General features: G+C 44.7%; 1 protein-coding gene across 1 annotated transcript; it reads left to right on the top strand.

Moving 5' to 3' along the window:
* Positions 1 to 1,566: 1,566 nt before the first annotated feature.
* On the top strand, positions 1,567 to 26,837 carry T265_00202 (hypothetical protein; the record flags this gene model as incomplete). Its single annotated transcript, XM_009163910.1, has 8 exons — positions 1,567 to 2,550; positions 14,452 to 15,987; positions 17,332 to 17,589; positions 19,953 to 20,321; positions 20,953 to 21,195; positions 23,734 to 24,096; positions 24,320 to 24,640; positions 25,790 to 26,837. 8 exons carry the CDS (start codon positions 1,609 to 1,611, stop codon positions 26,291 to 26,293), a joined length of 4,536 nt encoding a protein of 1,511 aa, XP_009162174.1.
* Between the last annotated feature and the right edge of the window lie 249 nt (positions 26,838 to 27,086).

Raw genomic sequence — 27,086 nt, 5'->3', positions numbered from 1 at the left:
TTCCCCTCCAACCCGCTTGCTTCCTTCTGGTGGCATGGCAGTTTGGCATCGAAAGAATACTACAGCTCATTCTGAACCTGATACCAGATTACTGTTTCATCAATCAATCCAGAGGTTTTATTTATAAACCGTTTTCAGCCCTCGATGGGTGAGCCCGAACAAGGCCTTTTGGCAATCATCCAAGCAATTTTTGTTTATGTACTTTGGCTTTAGACCCTCAGTGCTGTCGGACGTTTTTCCCACCCAATCCCTTGAGGAAATGGTCAGAGGAATCAACTGTCCCCTGGATTAGTCGTCAGTCACCACAACAAGAAACATGGTTGTAGGTTGCTCTGAACTTAATTTCGCACTCCATACATAAGAGAGACCACCATATTGTGTACTGGCTCCTCGTAAGGACGGTCGGATGAGCGACAAGTCGGGGCCACAGTCAGTCTCAACAGGGCCATATTTCTAAGCGGTGTGGGAAGGATTCGGTTAAAAGTGTAAACTAACAACTGAAAGGAAAGTTCCCCTTTTTTAACCAGCCTTTCAAACTTCCCTCACATTCTTAAATCTGTGAACCTCCACGGACTAGCTGAAAATGTTTGCTGTTTATTCAACCGTTCAGTCAACTTAAACTACTGCAGAGGTTCGATTACATACTCACACATTTGACATACCATATAAGACAAACAACCGTGTTGGTTTCGGATATATTGCGAATAATCAGAAGTATTTTTTTCTGCATATTCCGACATTAGTTAATGAAAGTGAAGAAGCCGTTCGGATCGGTTGTTAGTGTGCGGCTGCATCCCCAGTGAGAATATTTTTTACCACAGAAACGTTCGTACTCATCCGTTTCAGCACAACCCGTCTTGATAAGCAAGCCGTTCGCGCACATTACCTCATGCGCTTTATTTTCACAGCCTTCCGCAAGCCTATAGCCATGGGCCGATCTGATAACAAAGGGCAGCCAATTCGAGTGTAATGTAGGATCAGCCAATCACCAAACCACCACTCAAAGTGATGGGCCAATCAGCTTCTCGATTTCACACAGGGGTCGAGACAGGCCATCTGAACCCAGCTCGCATGATCGATTGAGGCCATGTGCAGCTGCAACTGAAGTGGCTCGACAGGGGTGTGACGTGGGTTGCTCATAGGCCATACCGCTGCTCGTTTTGCCAGCTCCCACCCCCATTCAGATGTGCAGCTCATCTTGCCAATCACGCTTGCCCGTGTTGGCCTTTCGGTCTTTCGTCCAACGTGATTCGTCAATGTTCGAGGCAGGTGCGAATGTGGGGGTAGACAGAATTTGTGGGTGGACTCGCTTATCGCCGAACCGCCCCCGGCACACGCACACAGGCACATGGATAGTGAAAGAATGCGAAGAGATGGTGAGAGAGACAGCAGGCGGACAATACACTGCTTACACTCGCACACCTACATCAGTTAGCCGATTGACCGCTGTTTGAACTAAAGTGTATCGCTACAGACGTGATCGCTTTAAGGGTGGACAGGCGACCTGTGCCAACAATTAAAGCAATCTGTAAACTTGAGCGGGCAGTAGCCGATAAGCTCACCATACACGCTACACGAATCATTACGCTATCTGCCATTCGGTAGGGGATGATGGAACCACAAGTGTTGCCAACATCTCTACGGTCACCTTGTGGAGTGTCAACGGTAAATGATTTCCAAATTGAGAGCGAAGCTCTACTGGACTCGGAAAAAGATGGGAGCGGAGCCAGTGGCGTACGAGAATTATACATATGCGGTAGTCCTGGAGCAGAAGATGATGATGAGGCGGACAATGAATCTCACTCTTCTCCTGACTTCCCATTCTACAAAGCACGGTCAGAGTGCTCGAAGTCCGTGGATCAAGAAAACCTAGAACCGAGAGAGTTACAAACCACTGAATTTGACCATGATTCTAGTCTATCCAAGGAAACAACCTTAGAATCAATGAAAATCAACTGCACTGAAGATGTCGAATCACTGCCTGATCGAGCGCTGAAATTGACGATAAAAACCGCTTCACGGGGAGCTGAGCAGTCCTCACGTGGACCGAAAACTGCAACCGGTACACCCAAAGCATGTGCCAAAAAGTCATTCGTTTGGAAATATTTCCATCACCCCGAATTGGCCTCCGGAATAACTGATCGTAGTCGAACGCAATGTATCCTTTGTGATAGTCAGCTTGCATTCAACGCATCGGGGACAACAACGACAATGTTGAATCATCTGAAAAGTCGCCATGGTGATATTGCTGAACAAGAAGAATTACAACGTCGTGTGAGCAGGCCTAAGGGAGGAAACACTCGACACCTTGTTGCAGACAATCGTAGTTCCAATGAAGAAACAGACCAGCTAGATACGCCAGGTGATCTACAAAGAATTTCGCTCAGCGGTAACCGACATTCTCGCAGCCCTATTGGACAACGTGGACGACCACCGGTTGCAGTTCGACGTCAAAAGTTGACCAAGAATCCCGAGGCAATGGACTACCTGAGCCAAACAAGTGCCTTGCAGGGCTGCCAATTGAAATCTGACGGGGGATCAATGTTTCCGGTAAGTTCGCACTTCATAAGTTATGTCCAATAGTTTTTCTGGAAGGTTGACACAAATCAGATGGGCAGTTATTTATACGACCTGGTATCCCATTGTTTTCACGGTACCCTGTCAACTATGATGCACTAGTTTGTACCCTCAGCTGGTAATACCCTGAATGTACAGATCGTATCTGACATCAAAAGAACAGGTTTTTGGGGTTCGAAGTACGTAGCGTACAAGTCTACTGGTCTAAGACGACGTTGGCAACTTTTAGTATAGTTACATGCATCGCACGGTATGTCTCTTGAGCACCTGGACAACATCGGCTGTGACTCACTTTGAGAGTTCCACAATTGGCTTACTAACGGTACTATCAGCCTTCGATCATTGATCTACTGGGCAGTGAGGTTGTACATCGAATGTGCTTGGGTGCGATGAGGATCAGCGCCCCAGGTAGTTCATCATCCACTGAAGACTTGAGAGCAGCAGTTCCCTCCCCCTCCCCTCCCCAAGGTGTTTGTCTCTTCGTCTATTGTACGTACTTGACTTGCAATTCAAGGAACAAGAAATATGCTACACTTTCCAACTTCTCCTGGTCGTTCTAAGCCTGCAATCGTGGATTTGGTTCCGGGTGCTGTTACCATATATCCGCATGACTGAATGCTCACTGCTCAAATCCAATGCAGCCGATTAGTTCCAAGCATTGTCCACGAGAGCTTCGATCTTTGGGTTCTATTCTGTCATTCTTGCAGGTGGTCACCATAACAAGAGCCTTAAAGGATAGCTCGCCTCAGTGCTACGAAAAGGTGGATTTGAGAACGACTAGTAAGTTGAGATCTGAAAGTTTCAGGGGTCTATCACTAATTACAGGGAATTGTTCATGAGAAGTGGCAGTAGCTGTGCTTGGTAAAGCCGTGTGAGAACCCGCAGTTTATTCGAAATGAATTTTTAACCTTGGGGCGAGATGGCCCATGTGGTTAGAGCGCGAATTTACTGACCGGAAGGTCTGTGGTTTGAACACGACCTCCGCCTCTCCACTTCCCCTGTTTAGGCTTGGGCAACCTGGCAGTATCCCAGCCCTCGTGCTTCCTTTAGGTGGCACGGCAGCTAGGCACCGAAAGGGTGCTACAGATGAACGATTTTTTAGCCTTAAGAATAGTATCGGGTTTCTAAGTGTAACGCATAGTGTCCGCAAAACAGTCATTTTCAGACCAATTTGGTCTTAACGAAAGACTCAAATGAATCCAGCTGAGTCTTTCATTTGTGATGGCCTGCCGAGTGCCTATTGTTCTTTTGATGCTCTGACATCAGCTATTTGGTTGGGCTTCGTACCTTTTGGTAACAGGTTGAGCAAGAAGGAGCACTAAAGACTCGGTTTTTGTTACGACAGATTTTGGTAATCCATCTGGAATGAAATCAATGAAATGTCAATGTGGCTGATGACTAAACGGTCTTCTAAAAGAAGGTTCGTTACGGATGTTCTCAGCGCGAGTGTGAACAGCCACTTTGTTTGGTACCAAAGAGGATAGGACTGTAGTGTGAAATGTTCAATCAAATTAAGTACTGAGTTGGAATACGAGGATACCGTTTTATCCCAGAAAATTCAACGTATGTCCAAATAATAAAAACATATCAATCAAATTAAGTACTGAGTTGGAATACGAGGATACCGTTTTATCCCAGAAAATTCAACGCCAAACCAAATAACTAAAAACATTTTGCGCCAATTTCCTGAGGTGGTTAAATCATCGGTACTCACCGATCAAATAATAATTATTTTATTTTTATTTTATTATTTATCACCAACATTCCTTAAACCCTGGGATGGTCACCCATTTGAGATTAGCAAGATACCTGCCGGTACCCACTACTGGCCCATCAAATTATTAGTTAGACCGATATTCGAAACTTCTTCGCTCATTCTGAATAATTGCATCGATAGGTCAGCACGCCATTGGGCACGGATCGATCCACCCACGCACAGCTTTCGCGAAATCGATTGATTCCCAATTCGCGGATCACACATACCACGTCTGAGCATACAGAATCCTAGTTAGTAGCAGAAGAAGAACCCTGACAAAGGCATCACAATTCGAAGTGACAATTTTCGATCCGACGTTTCGGTGATCGAATGTCACCTCTATAAAAAAACAAAAGTTTTCCCGCTGTGTGCATAGAGGTGCGGTCATCCCTCCATTCCTTTCACAGTCACAGTAAATAAGCCTTGGATATCCATAAAATAGCTGAAGCTAGTTTGGCAATTTGGGTGGTTAGTAGGTTTACTGAGTCTGCACGGAATGCCTAGGTTATACTGCACATAGATGCACTGAAAGGTTGTGTGTACCTAAATATATACGTATGAGTTTTCAAAACATTTCTGACGAGTGCCGATGAATTTATCCGCTGTCGCATACTCACTATCGAAGAGCGAATGACGTACCATGAGTGCACGTTGCATGAAATTTTCTTGTTCACACTTCTGTCCTTCACCCCAACTTTCCGATTCTGTTGATGAGTTTCACGAGCTGTTTTTTGTTATTGTATGAATTTTTCAAGTGTTCTGTGCGACTGCTGGACAGAATGTACACTGAACTGGTTAGACTGTATGCTGGTGCTAACAAATTGATGATGATGATGATGATGATACTATTTCGGGGTATGCATCATCCGAAAAAGAATTTGACAACAGTACCGATGCTAAGGTGGACGGGTGCTAGGTCAAGATTCCGTGTGTTTGATCAGAATCACTGATACATCCTCACAAGTTTAAATCCTACTATTAGTTTGGTTGAAGGCCAGGTGAAGGAGTGAATCGAAGATTGCCGGATTCTTGACAATAAATTCCCCGTGATCGTCTGTAGATCACGGTGATCGCGTGCATGAGGCATATTCGATTATATCAACTCTAAAGGGGATGAAAAATCGGTTTAACAATGAATTATTAAGGTTACTTGGGAGCTTGTTAGATTTCTTTACGGTGTCAGCCATCCAGCAAATCACAGATCTTTTCCACTGATGTGTTACAACGAGCGGTTTTGTTGTGTGTCTATTCGACTAGTTAAAATGTTTGAAAAATCATGCATTTTCATCCTTTCCACAATGTGCAGAGGACAAAGGGCGACATGCACATCAGCATGCCATTTCATTCATCAGATTGATAAACATTTGACCTGCTGTTCAAGTAGCGGATAAGAGAAATCAGTTGAAGTTTCTATAGTTATCCTAGACTGGACGACTAATGACCTGTCTTTGTTATGACGGGACCCATGTTTCTATTGTGTTATATGAGCAGCCAAACCCCACTCCGTGATCAAATCACCACCCAACCCTTGTTAGATGACTTCATCCGACTTCAGCACGATCTTTTGTCACTAGCAACGACTCTTGCTAATTCGCGAACGTTCAACTTGTGTGAGAGATTGTAATCTCGAGTTGTGAGGATGGGTGCAGGTCACGAAACATACTGTCGTAACCCTCATAAAACGAAACGGGTAGGAGTGATGTTATTTCACTGGATATGAACTGGCGAACATACACGCTGAGTTCAATTAATCTTGTGAGCATTAATAGCTTGGTTACAATGCGAACTTCAAACTTTATATATCGCAGCAACGCTTTGGGGGTAAATCAAAGCTAGATAGGCTACAAAGCGAGTGTGTGAGAGAGAACGAGCTAGTCAGATGAAGGTTGCTTTATGGTAATCAATATACGTGCTTTTTAAATGATTTCAAACTCAACATGAGCAACATCTCAGAAGAGCGATTCTCGACACCAAAACATCAAAACAACCCAGTCAAGATAAGACGTGAGCTACCAGTGGATAGCCTGAATTTTCTTGACTCAAAAATGTAGCCCCAAGTGGATGTTGCGGCCTTGGATCCCAGTAATTGACTTCCTCTCTGTGGTGGTCACATCAGGGTTGTGATGGGAAGTGATGACAAGCTTTCAACACATTGCCAACGGGTTCAGACTAGTCCTTCAATATCACCATGTAAGACAGGTGATCAGTCCGTTCTACACCGATTTCTTTTCACCAAGGTCCTCCCCTTGATCCCAAAACGCATTAGGTGAGGATAATGGAACATTATCTTTGCGGTCAAGTTTATGGAGAGGGGAGTAAAGGGTGTGATGGCTAAATGTGGATGCGATGCGGGGCACGCACCACGGGATGTCCGATCGCGTTCAACACTCGCATTTCGCTTATCGCGTAAACAAACGCACTGAGTTAAGCTGATTCGTGTCCGAGCTGTGTCACTTGTCAAACGGAGATTTAGGATTCTCTGTCGTGCGCGAGCCCAATCGATGACGTGCGATGTTCGTCACGGTCGTACCCCACACCCACTTCCCTTCCAGCACCACCTCGTGGTGAATAAAGGAGATGCGTTGTCCTTTGGAATAGACCGTTTTTGTGTTTACACGATCACCATGTCCCAGATCAACTGACCCATAAAGAGGCTACAAAACCACTGAGCGTCTGTGTGTGTGCATTTGTGAGCTTGTGATAGCAGCACACTTAGTACGGTAGGGCGGGGCACTTTGACCGTACAAAATCAAAGTGGGTTGATCAACCTCTCTACACTATTGTGTTCGTGGAGGTGAACATCGCACTCCACTGCCTACTTCATCTGCCCGATCAGATTGTCCCTCCCCTCGCGCCCATCTTGATCCATTAATCAAAACTTGCGATACACTGCACTATGCACAAGTTTGCGCTTAAGCAGCGAATTCGTGAAACCGCTAAGTCCCTGGACTAAAATGGAGGACCAACAAACCTTGAGAACAACCTTTCCACGGATATGATCAATTATCAACCATGTGAGAAGGAGAAGTTCGGGTTTAACACAGTTTAGTATTTTTCTTCAGGATACCATGACTGGATCTACATACCGAAAGTTCTGACCGCTCGAACCGAACAAACGAATGAATCCTTGATGAACGGTCACTATAGATGAAGTTTTAGATCAAGCAAAAGGACTTTGTCAGCCTCAACGTAGGACACCCAGGAGTGAGCATACCTGGTCAGTGTGCACATCTGTGTCAACGGCTATTGGTGAACCTACTCTAGTTAAACGTTTACGTGGAATAATACAAAACAACAGCTAGAAAATCGGAGAGAGTACTAAATATCTCGACCGATCAATTTCCGAGTTGGTAAACTCAATGTCCGCTTTCATGCCTGTTGTTTTTTGGTTGTTTTTGCCTTGTAATTTCCGAAATGCTTTGCAAAACTGAAGATTCACCGATCAATAATTGCTTAAACAACTTGCGAGAAAACAACGGTTTCGGGCAACCTTGTCGAATAACATCTAGGTCAACTGAGCTGTCTGAAAAAGACTTCTAGAATCCGGAACGCTCAAGCGCAGTTCGGAAATCAGTGTCGCTCAGGTTTTGTTAATTTACAAATTTGTGAACCTTATGCCAGATGAACTTCTTCAAAGTGATTAGAAACAGCAGGTAGCTATGGGGCCAAAAAGGAAACTAGGAAATATACTCGATCGCGCTTGTTTTGTCACTGTTCCCGATAGACTGAAGGGTTAAAAAGGAGCCCAAGTTACATTGAAGGAATGGCTGTTATCTACGTATGATTGGATTTTATGAGTTTTCCCCGTAAGTTAAAATCTCCGATTTTTTCCAAGTACCACTGGCAGACCAGTCTGGTTTGGGGAGCTGTATCTCTGTGATAAACAGGAATTTATTGCGTAACACTATTCATAATGTTGCTAAAACCTCTTCGAAAGCCTACTATCGATTTCAGGTTTCTTGGACCTCATCAAGTAGGTGTAGCTCCGAAACCTCACTAACCCCACCAAGTCGTACGTAAGCGAAATAACACCATAAACCAGCCTTTGTGAACAGTATAAACGTGAGATTCATCGTGATTCTTCCGTTGGTGCCAACATACCCTGCAAATGAATGTATTTCACTAGGAATTTGTCGCCCTTTGTCAAGGATATATGCATTCACTGGACTGGATAGGGGACTTTTAGTACTTTTTATATGAGATTTCGTCCTGTAAGTGGATCCATTTTATTGTAAAAATCCAAGAGGCATTTTAGAGCTGTTTGATCCTTATCGGGAATCGTGAGCAGTGCACATCTGACGAAAGCACGGAGAGTCTCGAGCCCTCAACCTCTTAGCTAGTAGTTTGAACACCTAACCGTTCGGCTACGCGCGGACTTTCAGCGCTGCGATTAACTCGCATTTAGACAGGATACACCATGGCGAACATGTCAAGTTTAGTAGACGTCTCAGGAGGCTTATTTGCCTGTAGGTTCCGAGCAAGATTTATCGAAGACGCTACAATTTATTTATCTCATGAACCATCAACACCACGAATCTCTTCTCATCGTCAAGAAGGAAACTGCTCACGAGGTTGCTGAAAACTCTTCGGCAACCCACTACCGGTTTCACCCTTCTTGGGGCGCATCAGGCTCATCATCGAGAAATACACTCATTTGCAAATTGATTTCCTAATAAGCAAATAGTCTTCATGAATGCGAAGTATAAGTTGAACAAGGATTATATCCTCCCCAAAAAATGTAGGGGAAGCTTCCATTCGTATCCGAGATGCTCTAAACTAACTTTGAGGCTGCTATCCTTAAACTGAAAGTGCCCGAGAAAGGCTGCTTTCAGTTATCACAGAACCAGTTTGCAGTGTACATACTCGGCGCAGTTCGCTTCGATAGTTGTTTGTCAGGTGACGAAACGTTTATAACCCGTGCTCCAAGGTCGGCGGACAGATCGACGATCACCTGATCTTTCGAACTACCAAAATCCTGACACGTTGATTAAATCCATTCATGAACCTAAGGGTTATGAAATTGGTCACTGACATATCCAAGTTAAAGACATTTGAAAAGTGGCGTGATCTCAACGAGAAAATTGATGAGACTTCAAGTTAGGAATAATGTGAATGGAAATGCATTCACGTACTATGATGAGCTCCCAACTTACGATGAAGCCGGTAGTGGGCATTCAGCTTTAAGAGCAGTGCTAAAGCAATGAGATCGAAGACATTGACCAATTCACCCTTTTCTCTTAATGGACTGTTGTGAACGGAGTTTTCAAACAACGATCCAGCAGATCTCTTCATCTTAATGTGCACCTTAAAGGCTGTCTTTGACATCTAGGACTTTCATGATATGAAACTAATTTTCCCCCATATACACAGTATTCCACAATTACTCGAAGTAAGCCGTTACCACGCTTGGGATAGCGGAGAATCCTGATTACCCATACAAGCTCACTCTAGTGTTGTTCAGCGGTAAGTATTGATGAGTCAGCTGCTGTGGTCAGCTTGTGAAAAAGGAAGTGAACTGAACTTTCTCGAAGTTCTCCCAACATGCAGTACCTCCCTAGCAGACAAAGGGACAAACATTCCTGAGGAGTATTATTCATTTTGAACTGCGTTATTACTTTAGCTGTTGGTAGCCTCGTCCTTGGTCCTGAAGCTGTAAACTTGCTTGAGATGGAGTAGTGGTCTGGTCAGCTGGAGACTGTGAGGGCTATTGAAAGATAATGGAACCGGAATGGGCGAAATACCAGCGAGCAACTTTCCCAAGTGTTCACAATTAACTCACGTTAAACAAGAAGCGCCGTAAGTCTTGATGATGGAGAGCCTTTTACGGATTTTCCACTACTAAACACAAACTGAGGGCTTAAATGTAGTGTTGAAAGAAACGACGTGCATGACCGCTTGCTCTAGTGGATCGATGGTTTTCGACATAGATGAATGCTAGAAAACGTAGAACCCGAGCACATCACAATCAGGATTTACTACAGTCCCTGTTATAAACGTTGAATAATTATTTTCCCCTGAAGCAAATTCTGGGACAAATATGTCCCCACATCATAGGTTTTAACCATTCAAGATTGGGTGCAAATGTTTACTAAACTACACCTCAGTTTGAGTTTCGGCACATTGCATAAAGTCCATTCCACCGGAGCAGTCGGTCCGAACCACTTTCTTGAAAGGTCATATTCACAGCACACATAACTTCGCCACTCCGAAACATGGACCCAAGTGCTGTCCGCTGTCACTAGCTCATCCCAGAAATGACAATTAACCTTGTCTCTTGAATTTCCAAACTAGAGAACGCGCATTCGTTTATGATGAACCATGAGTAGTTTGCATGAAGATTGCACGTACCGTACTTCAGTGAGGATCTTTCAAAAGATTTCCTGCTATTTAAAGTTAGGGGGCAATGGCTCTACCCTGGATGTCACAACGGAATGTATAGCACACAATGAAGTGCAGTTGGCCGTACAAAAGAGACCGATTTCATCCCTCTTAATTCCTAATCTTTAAACATCCCCTCCTCCTCCTCGTCGTTATCATTATCGTCATCGTATACAAAGTTATAAATACCACTAGTAATGACATAAATTCATAACTTTATTTGAAAATGTCACACTTAAAACAAAAGTGGGATGAAATTAAAGTTGTAGCTAGGGCCATCAGTCCAGGAAAATCCGAGGTGCCGTTACATGGACACAGTTCCTGCTCTTCTAGGTTAGTCCGAAGAACCGAATCATGTTCCTAAACAGCCATCTTCAAAGCCTCTGTCTCAGTTTATACATAACTACTAAGGTCACTGGGCAAAAGCTCAGTGTTTTGGACAAGATTGACAGCAGGACACCCCCCTTCGAACATACCGAAATTCAAACCATATAGCTAGAGTTGCCCATGAGAATCGACTCTCCGATTCACTATCTGCACACTTGCGAAACGACGTTTCCGTCCCTTGCTTCCGGTTCCATTGCTGCTACTCGTAGAATTTCCTCGGTACGCGTGTTTGCAACCAAGCTGGCAAACACGACCGAGATTTTGCGTGTAGATAGGGTGTGCAGCCCTGTCAGTCCCGTGTTGCTCAGATTGTTTGACACACAGTTGTTGAAGTGTACTACGCCAAACCACAACTTGCCCTTAGCTCACACGAGAAGCAACTAAAAACCGGTTGATTGACAAACGGTAAATCCCCAAACACCCTTTTTAGCTAAATGTGTAACCGACTCTGCAGCGCATACACACAAAACTAGTTTTCCTTCGTTCGTTGTTAGTTCGTCCGTTCGTGTCGCAGCTGGTTTCTCCCACCAAGCGCCTTGCGGACTGTTGAGCCTTGCAGGTCCGTGCTGTAAGCTTAAGTACTTACATACAACTGAAGTGAACGTCGTGTTTTCTTTGCCCGCCCTACTCAATCCTACCGTGTTGACAAACATGCACGCGCGCACCCGAACATCCTCACCACTGTCACATCCACTATCGCCACCGCTACCGTCGATACGATACGGGTGTTGACCTAGGTGGATCGACAGTGCTGTATCACGAGTGAAAGTGACAACAGGACACAGACATTCGCCCACCACCCACCTAAACCTCAGAATCGATCTGAACACCACACCCATACGAACTGTCTTGTGTCAATGTATGCTCCACGTCGCTTTGTTCTTGGCCAGACGAATGTGTACCTATGCGTGTGTACCTGTGCTTTAGCGTAGTTGGGGCTATCTTAGCAACGGCGGTGGGCAGGTGTGCAGTACCACATGGGCCGTTGACAAACCAATGCTTCTTGAACGCCGATCGAACCTGAATTTGAAAGGGGCGCACTGATCATGGGACTTTCGGCCGGAATCGGTCTGCTTGTTAGGCTACGAGAGCTCACACACCTGCTGCATCCACAATCAACACTGTATTTGCGTTGGTTGTCATGGTACCGGGACATATTGAAGGTGGGGTTTGGAATTATGGAAGCTTTTCGAGGAAAGAAAAGCTTCTGAACCTGTAAGAAAGAGGGAACAAGTCACCGAAAACCCAGATTTTCGGCTTATCGAATGCATCCACAGATAAGGGGGTTGGAAGAGAATCCACTTCAGCCCTTAATGCTAGGTCTCTAGGATGTGGCTGGTGAATTCTCACTCACCCGTTGGTGAACTAGAGGAGCAGCTAGCTTTACCACTCAACCGTTGCGTTCATCCGACTGTTGTAGTGACTGTTACATTTCTTTATATTGAGCTTCCTATCTACCAATTTGCCTGTTTAGTCAATCTCCTTATTGTTATCCACTCTGCTTCCTACTTCAGCACTTTAGCGTACTGAATGCGGATGTGTATTGAGTTTATGCTTCCGCACGAGTGTGGCTTTGTACAATAAAACCCTTTTACTGTTTCCACATTTAATCAGTAGAAACCAACTGCTAATTCGAGAAGCAGGTTGACACATTCTAGATTTAACTGGTAACTTCATCGATGGCTTCTCAACCAGTATACGAGTAAACAAGCCACGGGACTAAGAGATTTTGTTCGATGGCTTCTCAACCAGTATACGAGTAAACAAGCCACGGGACTAAGGAGATTTTGTTCCGAAATATTCGTCAGTTATACGAAGATTGCAGTGTTAATGGGGATTAGTCTCAACGGCTTCACGATATAGCATTTGGGTCAATTCCAGAGGTCCACACGATGAATGCTTATAATCACAAGGGGTTCTAGCGCTCTCTAATGGGCTTATTCAGATTTCAAACGCATCGTATGACGCACTGCGACATTTGAAATTTTGAAAATTTCTCGTGGGAATATCTTGAAATACTCGCAGTGTGCCGCAACCAACGACTTTTAAACAAGGATTTCTCGGATGGAAACCAGAACGCTTGTGATTAATTCAAAGGTATCTGTTGCTCCTACGTAGTTTGAAATGCACCCCTCAATACCAAGTAAGGTAATGCGGGGTTGACGTGATACACGAATACACTCACATCAATTTGGTGTCTACGGGTGATTCAACTGAATCTCTCTCAGCAATATGAGCAGAATGTTTCAGCTGAGAATGAAAGCCAGGAAACTTTAGTCCAAAGGTTTACTTCAAACAAGGTACTTTCTACTATGTTGAAAGAGACAAGTAACCCACTAATTGGTGGATGGTTTCATGGTGACATCATCATCATCATCATCATTGACAACCGTACACCGTACAGCCATAATTTAGTCGGAAACCTTATTGTGTAGGACAGATCAAAATAGGATGAGATTACCAACTATAATCATCTAAAGATACCCACAGACGCTAATTTGGATAATTGGGATGGAAGATGGCAAGACAAACGCCATTGACGTCGACTAGCAGCCATATCAGGCAGCAGCTACAACAAGGCACAGAGGGTGTCGTGTGAATCCTATCCTGGAAGGGAAATCGCGCCGAAACTACCCTGGCACCTCGCAATTGCTTCCATACTCATCTGCCGGGTCAAAGGTTGACCATCTCTCTGTTTGTACCACTCTGGATTGGACGCAAGAACAGCATATTTTCCATAAACGATGATTCGGCCTGCGCAACAAAAACGCACCAGTCTCAGTCTTTGGTTCTGGACACTATCTTCAGTTGCAGCCCTTGTTGAACAAACACACACTCATGTCCTAATTGTTTAGATTCAGATTTGTTGACACCAGCCTACACGCGCTACGGTTGGGACAACGGCCATTGGCAACCTGAAGATGTTTGAGTCCCATCGCTCACAAAGACCAGGCTTGACAATAAAAAAACAGCTCGTACTGTAGCCTTATACACACGTTCCTTGAGACCCAGGGATCTCAAAATGGCCTCAGGGGCTCGTGCGCTGAGCTCATTTGTCACACGGAACTTTCATTTAAGCAGGCCATTCCAGAACTTAGGGTGCCTAACTTGGACTGTAATTGGCGTGTACACTGACAGCATGTCAAGATCCACCACTCTGTTTTGGGTGGACAATCTCTGTTTTTAAAACTTGCAACATATTACTGATAGGAATCTAATCAAACTATAGGCGTAGGGCACATGGAGTTGAAATTTATTCTTGTTGCATCCAATGTTTACGTACTGGTCATGCACTACCATTCCCAAGTATTCTTCAAGCACCGTAAAATCCGCTCGTCTTGCTTCTCTTTCAGCTTGGCTCTTATGCTGCCTTAACTGAACAACAGCACCGGGCACTGATCAATGAAATGCTATTTTCTGCAGAGAGTCTATCCGCATTGGGAAAAGATAGTATCGTAGGAGCCAACGGAAATGACCAACGCAAAGAGGTTGGCGCGCTACTCCCAGGAATGAATTTAGTTGGCGTGGGCGGACACAAGTTCGATGCGGTCACAGACGCTGCACTCTCCTGCGCTGCCAACAAAATGTTCTCAACACCTCTATTTCCACGAAATTCTCTCCTAAATGCTGTATCGGCCTTTTCCAACGGAGCGTTCGGTATACCTTTACCCGGCCAAATAAACTGTCCGGCTGCCCAGGAGCTATCTCCGTCGTCTAGTTCTGGTCTTGGTGTCAGTGTGAGTAGTCCGGTTGAACCAACCACCACCAGTGCGTCACCAACCAATTCAACTGATAATCGCAGCGTGACCTCTCCCACACATCTGTCTCACAGGTTCAGTCAGGCAAACCAACCGATTCCGTTTCACAAAGTATCACTGACACATGAAGCAAGACCGATTACAAATGGACATGTAACTGACGTTATTGGTACCGGAAACTGTCTCGTTTCCAGTCCCGTGGCAACAACATCCTATTCTTCTGGGATGGTCGGTCGTGATGGTGCGATGATCTGCCCATCTGGACTTCAATCTCAAGCCAATGTTGGAAATGTAGCCAGCCCTGCGGACCTGGCAAGTAGTTTTGGTAGTTTTATGAACTTCTTTCCGACTCTTTCTAACGGGCAAAATCCAACAATGTTTCAGTGTAACGAGCCTGATTTACTAACTCAACAACAAAAGCAGCAGCAGCAACACCAACAACAACAACAATGGTTGCAGGCCTGGTTAGCAAGTTTCACAAACGGAAAACTGATAAACAATCCAGCAGGTTTCATTGATCCCGCTTCCGTGCTGAACTTGTTGACCAACTCCGCAGGATCTAATGTCAATTCGGTCGGTCCGCTGACAACTAACAACGAGGTGCACGCGAGCTCAAACTTATCTCTGCCAGTTGGATCCCTGGTCGATTCATTGCAGTCACCAAGCCAGGTGACAAGATCACTGCTAGACGGCTTGAATCAGTGGACAAATTCTTCACAAGTCACGCCAAATATGAATGCATCAGGCCTGACGATAGCCTCTTTGATGACATCTCATTCAAGTCCAACAGTGAACCAATCACAAGCACAGCACCACTTACAGTCATCATCCAGACTCTCCAATGAACCGCAATCTACATTCCCAACTGTGTCCTTGGAACACATGGTCTCAAACTCACCTACTACGGCCAAATATAACAATATGAGCGGCAATTCAGTGAACCTAGGAGTTTCTATGAATTCTTTGGATCTGTCAACAAACAACGGATTTCGTCCGCGTTCCGGCAGCCCTCAAGTTCCAACATTAGACGATGAGGAAATGAAGACAGGCCAAGCAAGTGAGCCTGGCCCAGCGTCATCAACGAAGAGGAAACGAGCTCGTCCAAACTATATATCTCCGCACTGTGAAGCAGTAAGTTCAGATAGAACTGAGTTGTACTGTTTTTGTAACATGGCTTGATGACGTCATTTCTCAAGCATGTTGCCCCCCACAATATGAGATAAACACACTGTCCAACCTACTGTTTCGTTATGTCATAGCGTGTAGCGTATCTAGCCCTCCCATCAGGGCATCGGTTACTGACGGGATTGGTCTGCATCAAAATTCCCTTTGAATATTAGCACAAGTTAGATACATAAAACTGTCAAGCGCACCATATCAGGTGACTGCTTGTCAGTATAGCATCGAAATTGTGGACAGTGATACATCGGCACTGCCTTTTCATTCTGTTTTCTTCCTTTTGCTCCACTGATGGGTATAACAATAATGGAAGGAGAGACAGAGAGAGAATCGGGAGGGGAATTCGAGGAAGAACAAGAATACATCATTTGTATTAGGTTGTATTATGTGGAAATTCTCAAAGTCACGTCACAGTGTATTGCGGCAAGATGCTATAATCCGAGGCTTTTGTTGCCGTGGGCAAGCTTTTCCAAGGATTTTACGACATGGTGAAGTTCTGCAGGGACGACTGGCGGAATCAGTCCCGATAACTGCTTGAGAGCGGTGACAGCATAGATTGCGTGATTTTTCTGAAGTTAAAAGATATCCCTATCTAACACTTGCATTAATCCCTTGATTTTTGTACAAGAAACGGTGTGGCTGATGGCTGATTGCAAGCCAACCAGTTCTTCGAACTAACACAAGTTGTCACCAAACCACTATATGTCCCGTTTGAAACCTCAGTCAAACCAGTGAACTCTTCCAGGCTACGCAGATCACCCCGTTCGATTGTAAGCGGATATCGAGCACACTGTCGGTGTGTTTTATTAAGACAGTTGAACACAGCTGATGTCGGTTGATCCTCTCACTTAGCTGCGGAGCGAACTTGTCCGTTCTCTGACCGAGGTGATTTATGAGTCTATCGAGCTAAACCAGTCCCCGTAAGTTTCTCTCACTGGTCTACGAGCATTTGCACACAACAGACACACCAGCGCAGATAGTTTGCTTAGTGTGGGTGTCTAGCTTCCATTAGGTGACCCCCCTCAGTGAATATGACAGGCCGATATTTTCCCAGGGTTGAGACGCGAGTTAAAATGTATTCATTACTTTTTCGGCGTTTTGAATGAAGATGTTGAAATGCGACGTTACTGAAGTCACTCCACAGTCCACCTGAAATGAAAACGATGGTCATGAATACTGTAGTAGAAATCGGTTTAACTACCCTCATTTTCCACTAGAGGGGCAATTATTTTCCGAATTTTAAAACATCACATTCCTTTGATTCACTAATTATCGCATCCATTGTTTACGTTTCAGAAGCGTCGTGTCTTGGAACACGTAAGCAGTACTGACACTGAAGACAGTGAGGCCACAGATATGACAAATAAAGCGACGGAGCACCTTTTAGTCATCCCCGAAGTTTCCAGAGCATCATCTGCGGTCAACCAAGTTGAGCAGCAGATTTCAAAACCCGAAAGGAACCAGGTCACGCAAACTACATTCTTGCACAATCTCATCCGGTACCTGGTAAAAGACATGCAGCCACCAGAAATCGTGGAAGGCGAAGGGTTTAAAGTAAGTTTTCCTCATGAATTGTTTGATGGACAGTGTCTGTGACATTGTTGCAGACCCACAACAGCACCAATGTTGGAAAACAAACGTGCGGTGGCCAAGCGAGTGTTCACGGTCACTAAATAGCGGGTACTCGAAATCTCAAGGGCTCGCACTCGGATACCATGCACAGTACCGTATCGGCCATAAATCTTGACTTTCACCATCTCGAGACCCGCATTCACCAAGCAGGCTGTCAGCAGTGTGCGACAGTTGTTCAGATGTCGTATTCGGACGAGTAGCGCCCCGGTGCGATGCCTTTCGGCAGTAGACAGACAGATTGACAATGATAAGCTTCGATCACTTATATGGGTGTGCTAACTGACTGCCTTTCAAACTATAACGTGTGGACACACACACGTGTGCACACAGCTACACACGCTACTCGCCGATACTTTTGTTGCTGCTGTGTTGTTGCTTGCACCGATGAAACCACCACCTGAGTAGCAGCTGCGGTACCGCCACCGCCACCACCACTATGAAGACGGTTCACTCGACCCGTTGGTCGCTCAGTTGCCGGGTTGTTGTTCATCGTTCCGGTCATGTACGTGTATGCACATTCTCGAGAGATATAAGTGGGGGCTCGAACCACAGGCTAAGGCTAGTGTGAATTTATGCGGGTCCCACGTCTCCATATCGTACGCGTGTGTACCAGTTCGTGCGAAGGCTGTTCAAATTTTGAGTGCTTCAGCGGATGTGTTGGAATACATGGCTTGTATTAGTACCGAATACACGCAACGAAAACAGTTCTTAAGTACTAGATACGGCACGTGATGGGGGCTGTCAGCTGCAAGCAAAAGGAAGAGTTGGCCATCACTGGACCGGCGTCATACAGTGTCTACAGGTGTATCGAATTTTGTTCAGCTGAATCGCCTGATATGATTTAGACTAGGTGGTCAGTCAAATCGGTCTAAGTCGGAGTTGAGTTTGCTCACGATTGTGCGAACTAGCTGCCATCCGATCGTTAATGCTGTTTGCTAATGTCATACTCGACAAATTGTCGATATTATGTGACGCTGTTACAAACAAAAGCACAGTTGAGGGATTTGTTATGACACATTAGGAAGGGCTCGTTCACAGCAAGAGGTAGCAGTTCCTGCTTAGCGAAACTGGAGCTTACTTGCAGTAGTACTGCTGAAACTCGTTAACTGTCCAAGCTACAACGGTTGTTTGCTTACGCACACTGGGAACTGGGAATTTGGTAACAATCGTACAGTTTGGAGTAGCAGATAGCTTGAGGATGCAGATATCCCGTATTTTGTTCATGTGTGCTGTTAATCGCTTTCATTCTGAGATGTACCATAATCCAGATCCTCACTTACCGTCTACTCGAAGTTGTAAAGTCTCTGGTTCACACAGTAGAATCAGGTATTTTGCAACTTTGTATTATCTAGCGAATATACACTCATTTGCAAACTAATTTGGTTTTCGAGAAACTTCACCTGGAACCCAGCTGAATCTCTCGTTTGTGATGTTCTCAGGCAACTGAGTGTGCTGCACCAGGCCGCCTCATGTTTCAGTCGCTACGATATTCGAAATATCACCATACATGTATATTCGTAATGTACTACTCATAAGGTTGCTGAAACATCGTCGATAGCCCATCACCGGTTTCGCCCTTCATGGGACTCATCAGGTAGGCGCAGTCTTCGAGTTTCCATCAACCTTATGTTCTACTTGCAATCAAATTGCACGAAATTAGCGAATATACACTCATTTCGTGCAATTTGGTTTCAACTGGAGCATTTTTATTATCTACTTTTATGAGGTAAACTGGTGTTAGGCTAGTACCATACATCGTGACTCAGTGATCTGGGGAACCGACTGTTGGCCCATCCAACTAACCGGAGTTAACATTTATTGGAAAATTACTTACTGCCCGTGTGCGAGGGGAAACATGCTGTGCGGTACAATCGTCCGATGATTGATGAACTTATTCACAAAGATGCTGCAAATCGGTCTTTCCGACCATGCTAATGAATACTCAGTGTTTGTATCAGAACAAGGCTCTCGAACAGCTTGTATGAATCGTATTGGTCAACATGTAAATCTATTCTAACTGAAAACAATTACGAAAAATTCACTGCTCTCAACGAAGCGATATGGCTACCTAAATATTAGATGCTGCCGGACACTATGTGGTGAAGGCTCACTAAAGCTGTACTGGTCTTTTCTGCCGACTAGCAACATCGAATTTGGAAAGTGTAAATGGCTGGCAGGATAGCGCCGGTGTCAGCATGGCAGAAAACGTCTTTCTCTTTCTGAAACTTTCTTATTATGAATGATAAATCTTTAATTACGTCTCATTTTATCCCTGTCACCTGTAGAGCATGATTGGATTCCTTACTGGTTGCCAGCTGCCCTCCGCCGAAAGGCTTCGTGCAGAGTTGCTGCCAAGACTGGTCAAAGAAGCACGGGACAATACTGTACTCAGGTTGACGGCCCATAGCGAAGCTTACTCGGTCAGCTTGGATCAAGGAAAAGCGAACCAAAATATGGAGTCAGGAAGCGCTGAGGACAATCTGCAGGCACTGGCATTCTCGGTTGAAATATGGCCCTCAGCATCGCGAGCAAGGATGGATACCGTAGGGGACATAAAATTTGTGCAGGGCAGTGCTGTTCATGCCAATTTGGAAGTGCATCGCTCATCTTTACGCTCGTCTAGTTTGCAGAGTCACGTATACGATTCGATCAAGGTGAGAAATTGGGGTTTGAGAAATAGGGTTAGCCTAAACAATGCCTGATTCCTCAACTTCAAGTTAAAAAAAAACTAAACAGATCTACATATTTTCCTGTTAGAGAAATAGGGTTAGCCTAAACAATGCCTGATTCCTCAACTTCAAGTTAAAAAAAAACTAAACAGATCTACATATCTTTCCTGTTAGAGAATAAAGTGTTGGAATGTTGTAGAAGTATTACTTAGATCGTCCCCTATGAGGATCATTCTACTCTTGTGCCAGTCTAGTATCCACCTCATAAGTAGAAAGGGGTAAAGGTCATGTCATAAACTTTATGCTCATATGTGGCTGTACCGAAGTAGGTAATCCGCCACATGACACACTGTCCCATGGTAGTCTTGACATGCATAAGTTTTGCTTCATTCCTTGTTTTGGAACGCCTCACCCATTCGGTGTCGAAGGTACAAAACTTTTGCGCGTTTCACTTCCATATTTGAGCCACTCATAGGAATATCGATCGTCAAACTTACTGAGGGCAAACGTTTATTTTGAGCACATTTGATTTTCTGCATTGTTGTGTTGAATGCACTTCCTTTTAAGACCATGCGTTTCAAATGCGTTTACTTCGCTTCCCGTTTCTCTAACTTAGGTCACTGATTATGAAGACCTAGCCACTGCTCTTAGAAATTGCTGCGATCAGATCAGACCGACGCAAAATGCTGAAAAATTCAAATCCAACGACTGGGCCATCCCGCTGGTGACAAACCAGGTCCCGCTAATACAAACAATCCATGCCAAATCGACCGAGATTCGGACAGACATTTGCGAAATCGCTGGCCGTGAATTCCTCCTCATACCCTGTTTTGTATCCCAGATGATCAGAGCTGTGATGGTGAGTTGAAACAAATTTTGGTGACTGAGGAAAGATCGATATACCGTTACTTAGTCGGGTTGTTCACCAGACCCCTTTAGTTTGGTCAAGTCTCCTACCATATGCCACCCGCCAATAGCCCGTTGGTTAATCAGTTAGTCCAGTCAGTTTGAAACCGCCACGAAATGGAGGCGCTAAGTGGGAAAGGGATGCAGTAACAACAACAGGATGGCTGTAGAAGCGATCGTTGTCTTCACAATCATCAAGGAACGGATAGCGGTAATTTAATAAGAAGGCAAGCCAATGAACGAGTTTTGCAGGCGATCCTTTCTTACCAGTGGTGGGTTTAGTCCATATTCTTTCCATACTTGACTGCCATGTATTGAAGTGAACCTAGTCTGATATCAGTTTCGGGCCAAAATCAGGTCAGTTTATTAGGTCATCCAAACAGGAAGTATTCTGGCATCCACCGTGACATACAGCAGTTGTTAAGGTTGCAAAATTCACTTATTTAAGATACTGTGACACTCTAGGATAGCTTTAGGACAGGTGAGAACTATCAGTCAGATTGACGATATTTGCCGTATTAGAGCCAGGTCATTCTCTTTTTCGGTATCCTATTTAGGGTTCTCGTTAAATGATTGCCTTGAGTTGGAAGGGAAATGTCTTAGTGAATTAATCAAGTGAAGTCGTACACTGAGTGCTCAGGACGGATGAACTCATATCAGAACCTACAACATTCAGGCTGCAGCAAACAAACGCAACGACTTTGACAAATATACTCATTTGCGTACCGATTTGCTTTTAACGGGATACTCAGCTGAACCTCTCTTTTATGATGTCCTTCAACTGAATGTGCTACACAGAGACCACCTCATGTCTCAGTTCGTACGATATTCGAGATATCGTAGTGTATTTTCACGAAGGAAACTACTCACAAGGCTGCTGAAAACTCTTCGACAGCCCGCGACCGGCTTCGCCTTTCTTGGGGCTCATGAGATGGGGGCTGTCGTGAGCTGCCGAAAAGTTTTCAGCAGCCTTGTGAGGAGTTTCCATTATGGACTCGAGGTAACCCAGTGATTAAGTTGCTAGTTTACGGACCGGAAGATCCATGGTCCCAATCCAACCTCAGCATCGCAACTGTTCCTGTCTATGATTGAGCAACCTCACAGTATCCCAACCCTAGTGCCTCGTTCCGTTGGGAGGGCAGCTAGCCATCGAAAAGGTTCTACATCTGAACCGAGTTTCCCCTATGGAAAACAAACGATTCTTTACTGTGAAACTGTCCACAAGGTGAACTGATGAAAATTCAATCTATTTGTATTGTGGTTAATAGGTCCGTTTAAATTTGTTAGAAATGGTCACACTTGATTATAACCGTTTTATAACCTCCGAGAAAGACCTGACAATTACGGGGCAATTTATTTGGAAATTTCGCTAGTGGTAAATATAGAGTAGAAGTGTGCGGTTCTGAAAATACTTCACCAAATTCGACGTTTGGCTCACTGTAAACTCATATTTCAGATATTGATAACTGTTACAGAACTGGGCTCCACAAAATTTACCAAAAGTGCGAACGTTACTCACCTCCAAAACATGCCGAAGTTCCTGCAATACGCGTTTGTCATCAGAGACCGGGGTTGGTACGGCCGTATCGGAAGCACTTTGGATCAGATGGTACGCCTGTGCCCAAGAACTGCAAACAGATTCTATTTGAAAATTCTTAGGAATATCCTCCTCATTACTGCTTGGTTGAGTTGCATTCTCAGCCACTTGCACCTCGTCGATCAGGTTGTTACTGGGTAAGCGTTCATTTCGGTCTTCAGAACTAGTCTTCTCATCATTCTGATTTGAATAGCAAGCGTTGTCCGGGAGCTGCTCGTTTTTCCTCTGGAGACCTCGTTTAGTTCTGTGCAATACACGCTGGACACCAACAAGGTTCAAGCCGGCCTGAAAGAGATCGATAAATAACTGACCTATTAACAGCACCCAGGTTAGACTAGGCTAGATAAAACATGCGCCCGTCCGAAAGCACGTGCTTTAGGCACGGTTAAAGTCTGTTACAAACGAACGAATTAAATGCATCTCTAGTTTGTAATGAGGAACAAGACTTGCCATCAGGTGAAAATGATCGGTGATTATCAGATTCTGATATGCGCACCCTTTTGAACTCATTTGGAGCAAAGTGCATAGTGAAGTATGGTTGTTGGTCTGTTCGCCGAGCTTGGCCTGCGCTGACGATGTCACCTCGATTGGTGATGAAACGTTTGCAATCCAACTGCCAAGCTCGGCGAACAGACCAACAACCATACTTCACTATGCACTTTGCTCCAAATGAGTTCAAAAGGGTGCGCATATCAGAATCTGATAATCACCGATCATTTTCACCTGATGGCAAGTCTTGTTCCTCATTACAAACTAGAGATGCATTTAATTCGTTCGTTTGTAACAGACTTTAACCGTGCCTAAAGCACGTGCTTTCGGACGGGCGCATGTTTTATCTAGCCTAGTCTAACCTGGGTGCTGTTAATAGGTCAGTTATTTATCGATCTCTTTCAGGCCGGCTTGAACCTTGTTGGTGTCCAGCGTGTATTGCACAGAACTAAACGAGGTCTCCAGAGGAAAAACGAGCAGCTCCCGGACAACGCTTGCTATTCAAATCAGAATGATGAGAAGACTAGTTCTGAAGACCGAAATGAACGCTTACCCAGTAACAACCTGATCGACGAGGTGCAAGTGGCTGAGAATGCAACTCAACCAAGCAGTAATGAGGAGGATATTCCTAAGAATTTTCAAATAGAATCTGTTTGCAGTTCTTGGGCACAGGCGTACCATCTGATCCAAAGTGCTTCCGATACGGCCGTACCAACCCCGGTCTCTGATGACAAACGCGTATTGCAGGAACTTCGGCATGTTTTGGAGGTGAGTAACGTTCGCACTTTTGGTAAATTTTGTGGAGCCCAGTTCTGTAACAGTTATCAATATCTGAAATATGAGTTTACAGTGAGCCAAACGTCGAATTTGCTTGAATTTAATTTATTGTTAGTGATGATTCAGTTATTCTGGCTTCGAGGAATTTGTGAATTTCAGATGTAGTTTTATGGGTCACAAGTTATCATACCACTCATCTTTCTCACTTTTTCAGCTACTAAACCAGACGTTGGAGCTCATTCACCGTCGAGATCTTGTCCTTACAGCCTCAATGATGGAACCTCTTCTACAGAATCTTTGTCAGACCCATTTAGCATCGGCCGAAGAATTACCACAAGACAACAGCGAAGATCCGTCGCGAGGCACAAATGTGGTAGAACAGTTCAAATCGATTATCCGCGAAAGTTTGATGCAAGCCTACCCGGAGGATGCGGCAGTCAGAGAGACCTTGCAACTTGCCAGCCTTCTTGATCCCAGATTCAAGGACCACAGCGAAGGTCAAAAACCCAGCGTCGTCTCGCTACTTCGAGAAAAGGTGCGTCATTACAGCTGGCGAATGCGTTTTCTTACTTGAAGCAAACCAAGTGCCGCGATTCATCTATGTTATCTATCGTTTTCTAACACATATCCTCTGCAGGGTCGTTTCATCATCTGTTTTAAGAATGTGTGGACATTGTGCACAATACTGGACGAACTTAGTAGAAGCCGACACACACACACACACACAATAACAAGAAAGCTTTCGCATGATGTGCACGGCTACTCGTTCCTGAGATTCGTACCAAAAACAATCTTAATCAGCCACGTTCCTACTTGGTATTCCACCGGTTCACTGTGTTGACCCAGTATACAAGTAATGGTGAAAACTAAGAATGCGAACAAAAATAGCGATCAGTATTCGCATTGCGGTTTTTCCACTGAAACTTTAGTGGATGCATCAGTCGACAACTAGCATACTGTTTATTTGTGTGTGTACGCGAAAATCCACGACTGAGCACAAGTGGACTGACTCTGATAGCTCGATTGATTGGAATCGGTTTGTGTGTGCTTTGGCCTCAGCAAAGAAAGAAGTGGTTTCTGTGACCAGACCAAATTGGGGCAAACCACAGTTGTGTACCGTGAGTACGCGTGCTTAATGCGCCCAAAATCAGAGTGTCCTCTTAAACTGTTCATAGTGTCCACACATCGAGACCTTAGAAATGCTAGTTTTATCTTCTAATTGTGTGATTTTGTTCTCTCAGGACCTCGGTATGCTGGGGATGCTGTGGTGAACTCATTGTGACGTGCAGCTGAGAAAAAAGGTTAGAGTCTAGGAGGGGGGTGGTCGGTCTTGAAAGCACTTCTGGTATGTACACAAAGTCCTACGAGTACCCGAGAGACACTGATGTCTAGTCCATTATAGAAAAGGCTGACTGATACTGCTAGACATCAGGCCCAGATGTGGAAAATTGATTGCGAAGTACGAGTGCGCAACAGAGAACAGGCATTTTCGGCAGTTCGGTTGGTTCCGATAAGTGGAACGTTGTTGGGTCGAGTCCAGTCCCGCTTGTGTCTTTTCACCCGCGTTGTATGTACTTGAGGTTTAGGAAACGTGGGTGTGCAAACAATCTGAACCGGGTCCTGTTGTTCTTATGTTTGAGGAGGTTCGATATTCAGTTTTCCCATTTCTCGCTCCCTATTGCAGCTTGAGGCAGTTCCTACGTCAATTGACTGCACACCAAAACAGCAGAATTTCAGCACTACTGACCCGTCCCCAATATCTGCGGGTGGAAAAACCACCAAACCTTCATCAGATACCACCGGCCTACGAACTGTATTTGGTCTCCAGTGCTTCGCGCGCACTTCGCTGTCTGAAGTGGACCGTTACCTTCGAGAGGAACCACTCGGACTGGAAGAGAATCCGTTTGCATGGTGGTCTGAAAAGGTCAGCACCTATCCCCGATTGGCCATTTTAGCCAACTATTACCTAACCATTCCGCTGACTTCCTTCGCAGTAGGGAGGCTCACCTCTCTTGGATCACTAGGGCAAGACAAGCCAAACGAAACTCATCTGTATGAGCCAAAAGATGGCCTTGGTTTACCCAATATAGTTGACCCGTTGGGACGCAACCGAGTTCGAATCGCGGAGGATGATCAGGCCACATACAACTTCCTTTGGCATAATTTGGATAAGATCCACGAAGTATGATTTGTTAGAAGCGCGAATTTTGTATTTTCTTGTATGCCGCTGTGATATGTACCATAGCAATATGTAAATAACCAACATTCTGTTGCACTTTTGAAGTCTAGTCCTTCACACACACACCGGAGGATGATCAGGCCACATACAACTTCCTTTGGCATAATTTGGATAAGATCCACGAAGTATGATTTGTTAGAAGCGCGAATTTTGTATTTTCTTGTATGCCGCTGTGATATGTACCATAGCAATATGTAAATAACCAACATTCTGTTGCACTTTTGAAGTCTAGTCCTTCCTTCCACACACACACACACATACACACACACACATCTCGCACACCAAAACCGTTTTGCTACCATGACTGATGATGAAGCAGCTCGTGAAATTTACTCGACTTCTGTACAGAATAAATTATAAGAATGTTGCTCAAACCGCACAAACACACGAACACAGCCTTGCACTGTCTAGCCAGCAATTTGCACTGCCTTTGGCAGCTATGCTTTTCTCTTGCAGCAACTTTCCTACTCTGCGTGTTGAGTGAAACTGGTCGTGATAAAACATGTACCATTGTATCTGATCTTTTCATATATTCCAATGCGAGCAGGTTATTTAACCCAGCGCTGCTGCTCAACAGTTTTCAAGGTCGAGCTTGCTCGAAGTGACCAAGTTAGTCCGCAGTTTTGGTGCTGCGGTGATACAGCGATGCACTTGTGTCTGTGAATCACTAGTGTTCTCGGTCAACCGTTGAACTCTCAGCCGACCATATGCTGGTGTACATTTGCATCAAAAGCATGCGAAT

The sequence above is a fragment of the Opisthorchis viverrini genome (genome assembly GCF_000715545.1).
Source record: "Opisthorchis viverrini unplaced genomic scaffold opera_v5_2, whole genome shotgun sequence".
Lineage (NCBI taxonomy): Eukaryota > Metazoa > Platyhelminthes > Trematoda > Opisthorchiida > Opisthorchiidae > Opisthorchis > Opisthorchis viverrini.
The sequence above is the reverse complement of the archived record's forward strand: the minus strand, read 5'-3'. Positions and strand labels throughout refer to the sequence as shown.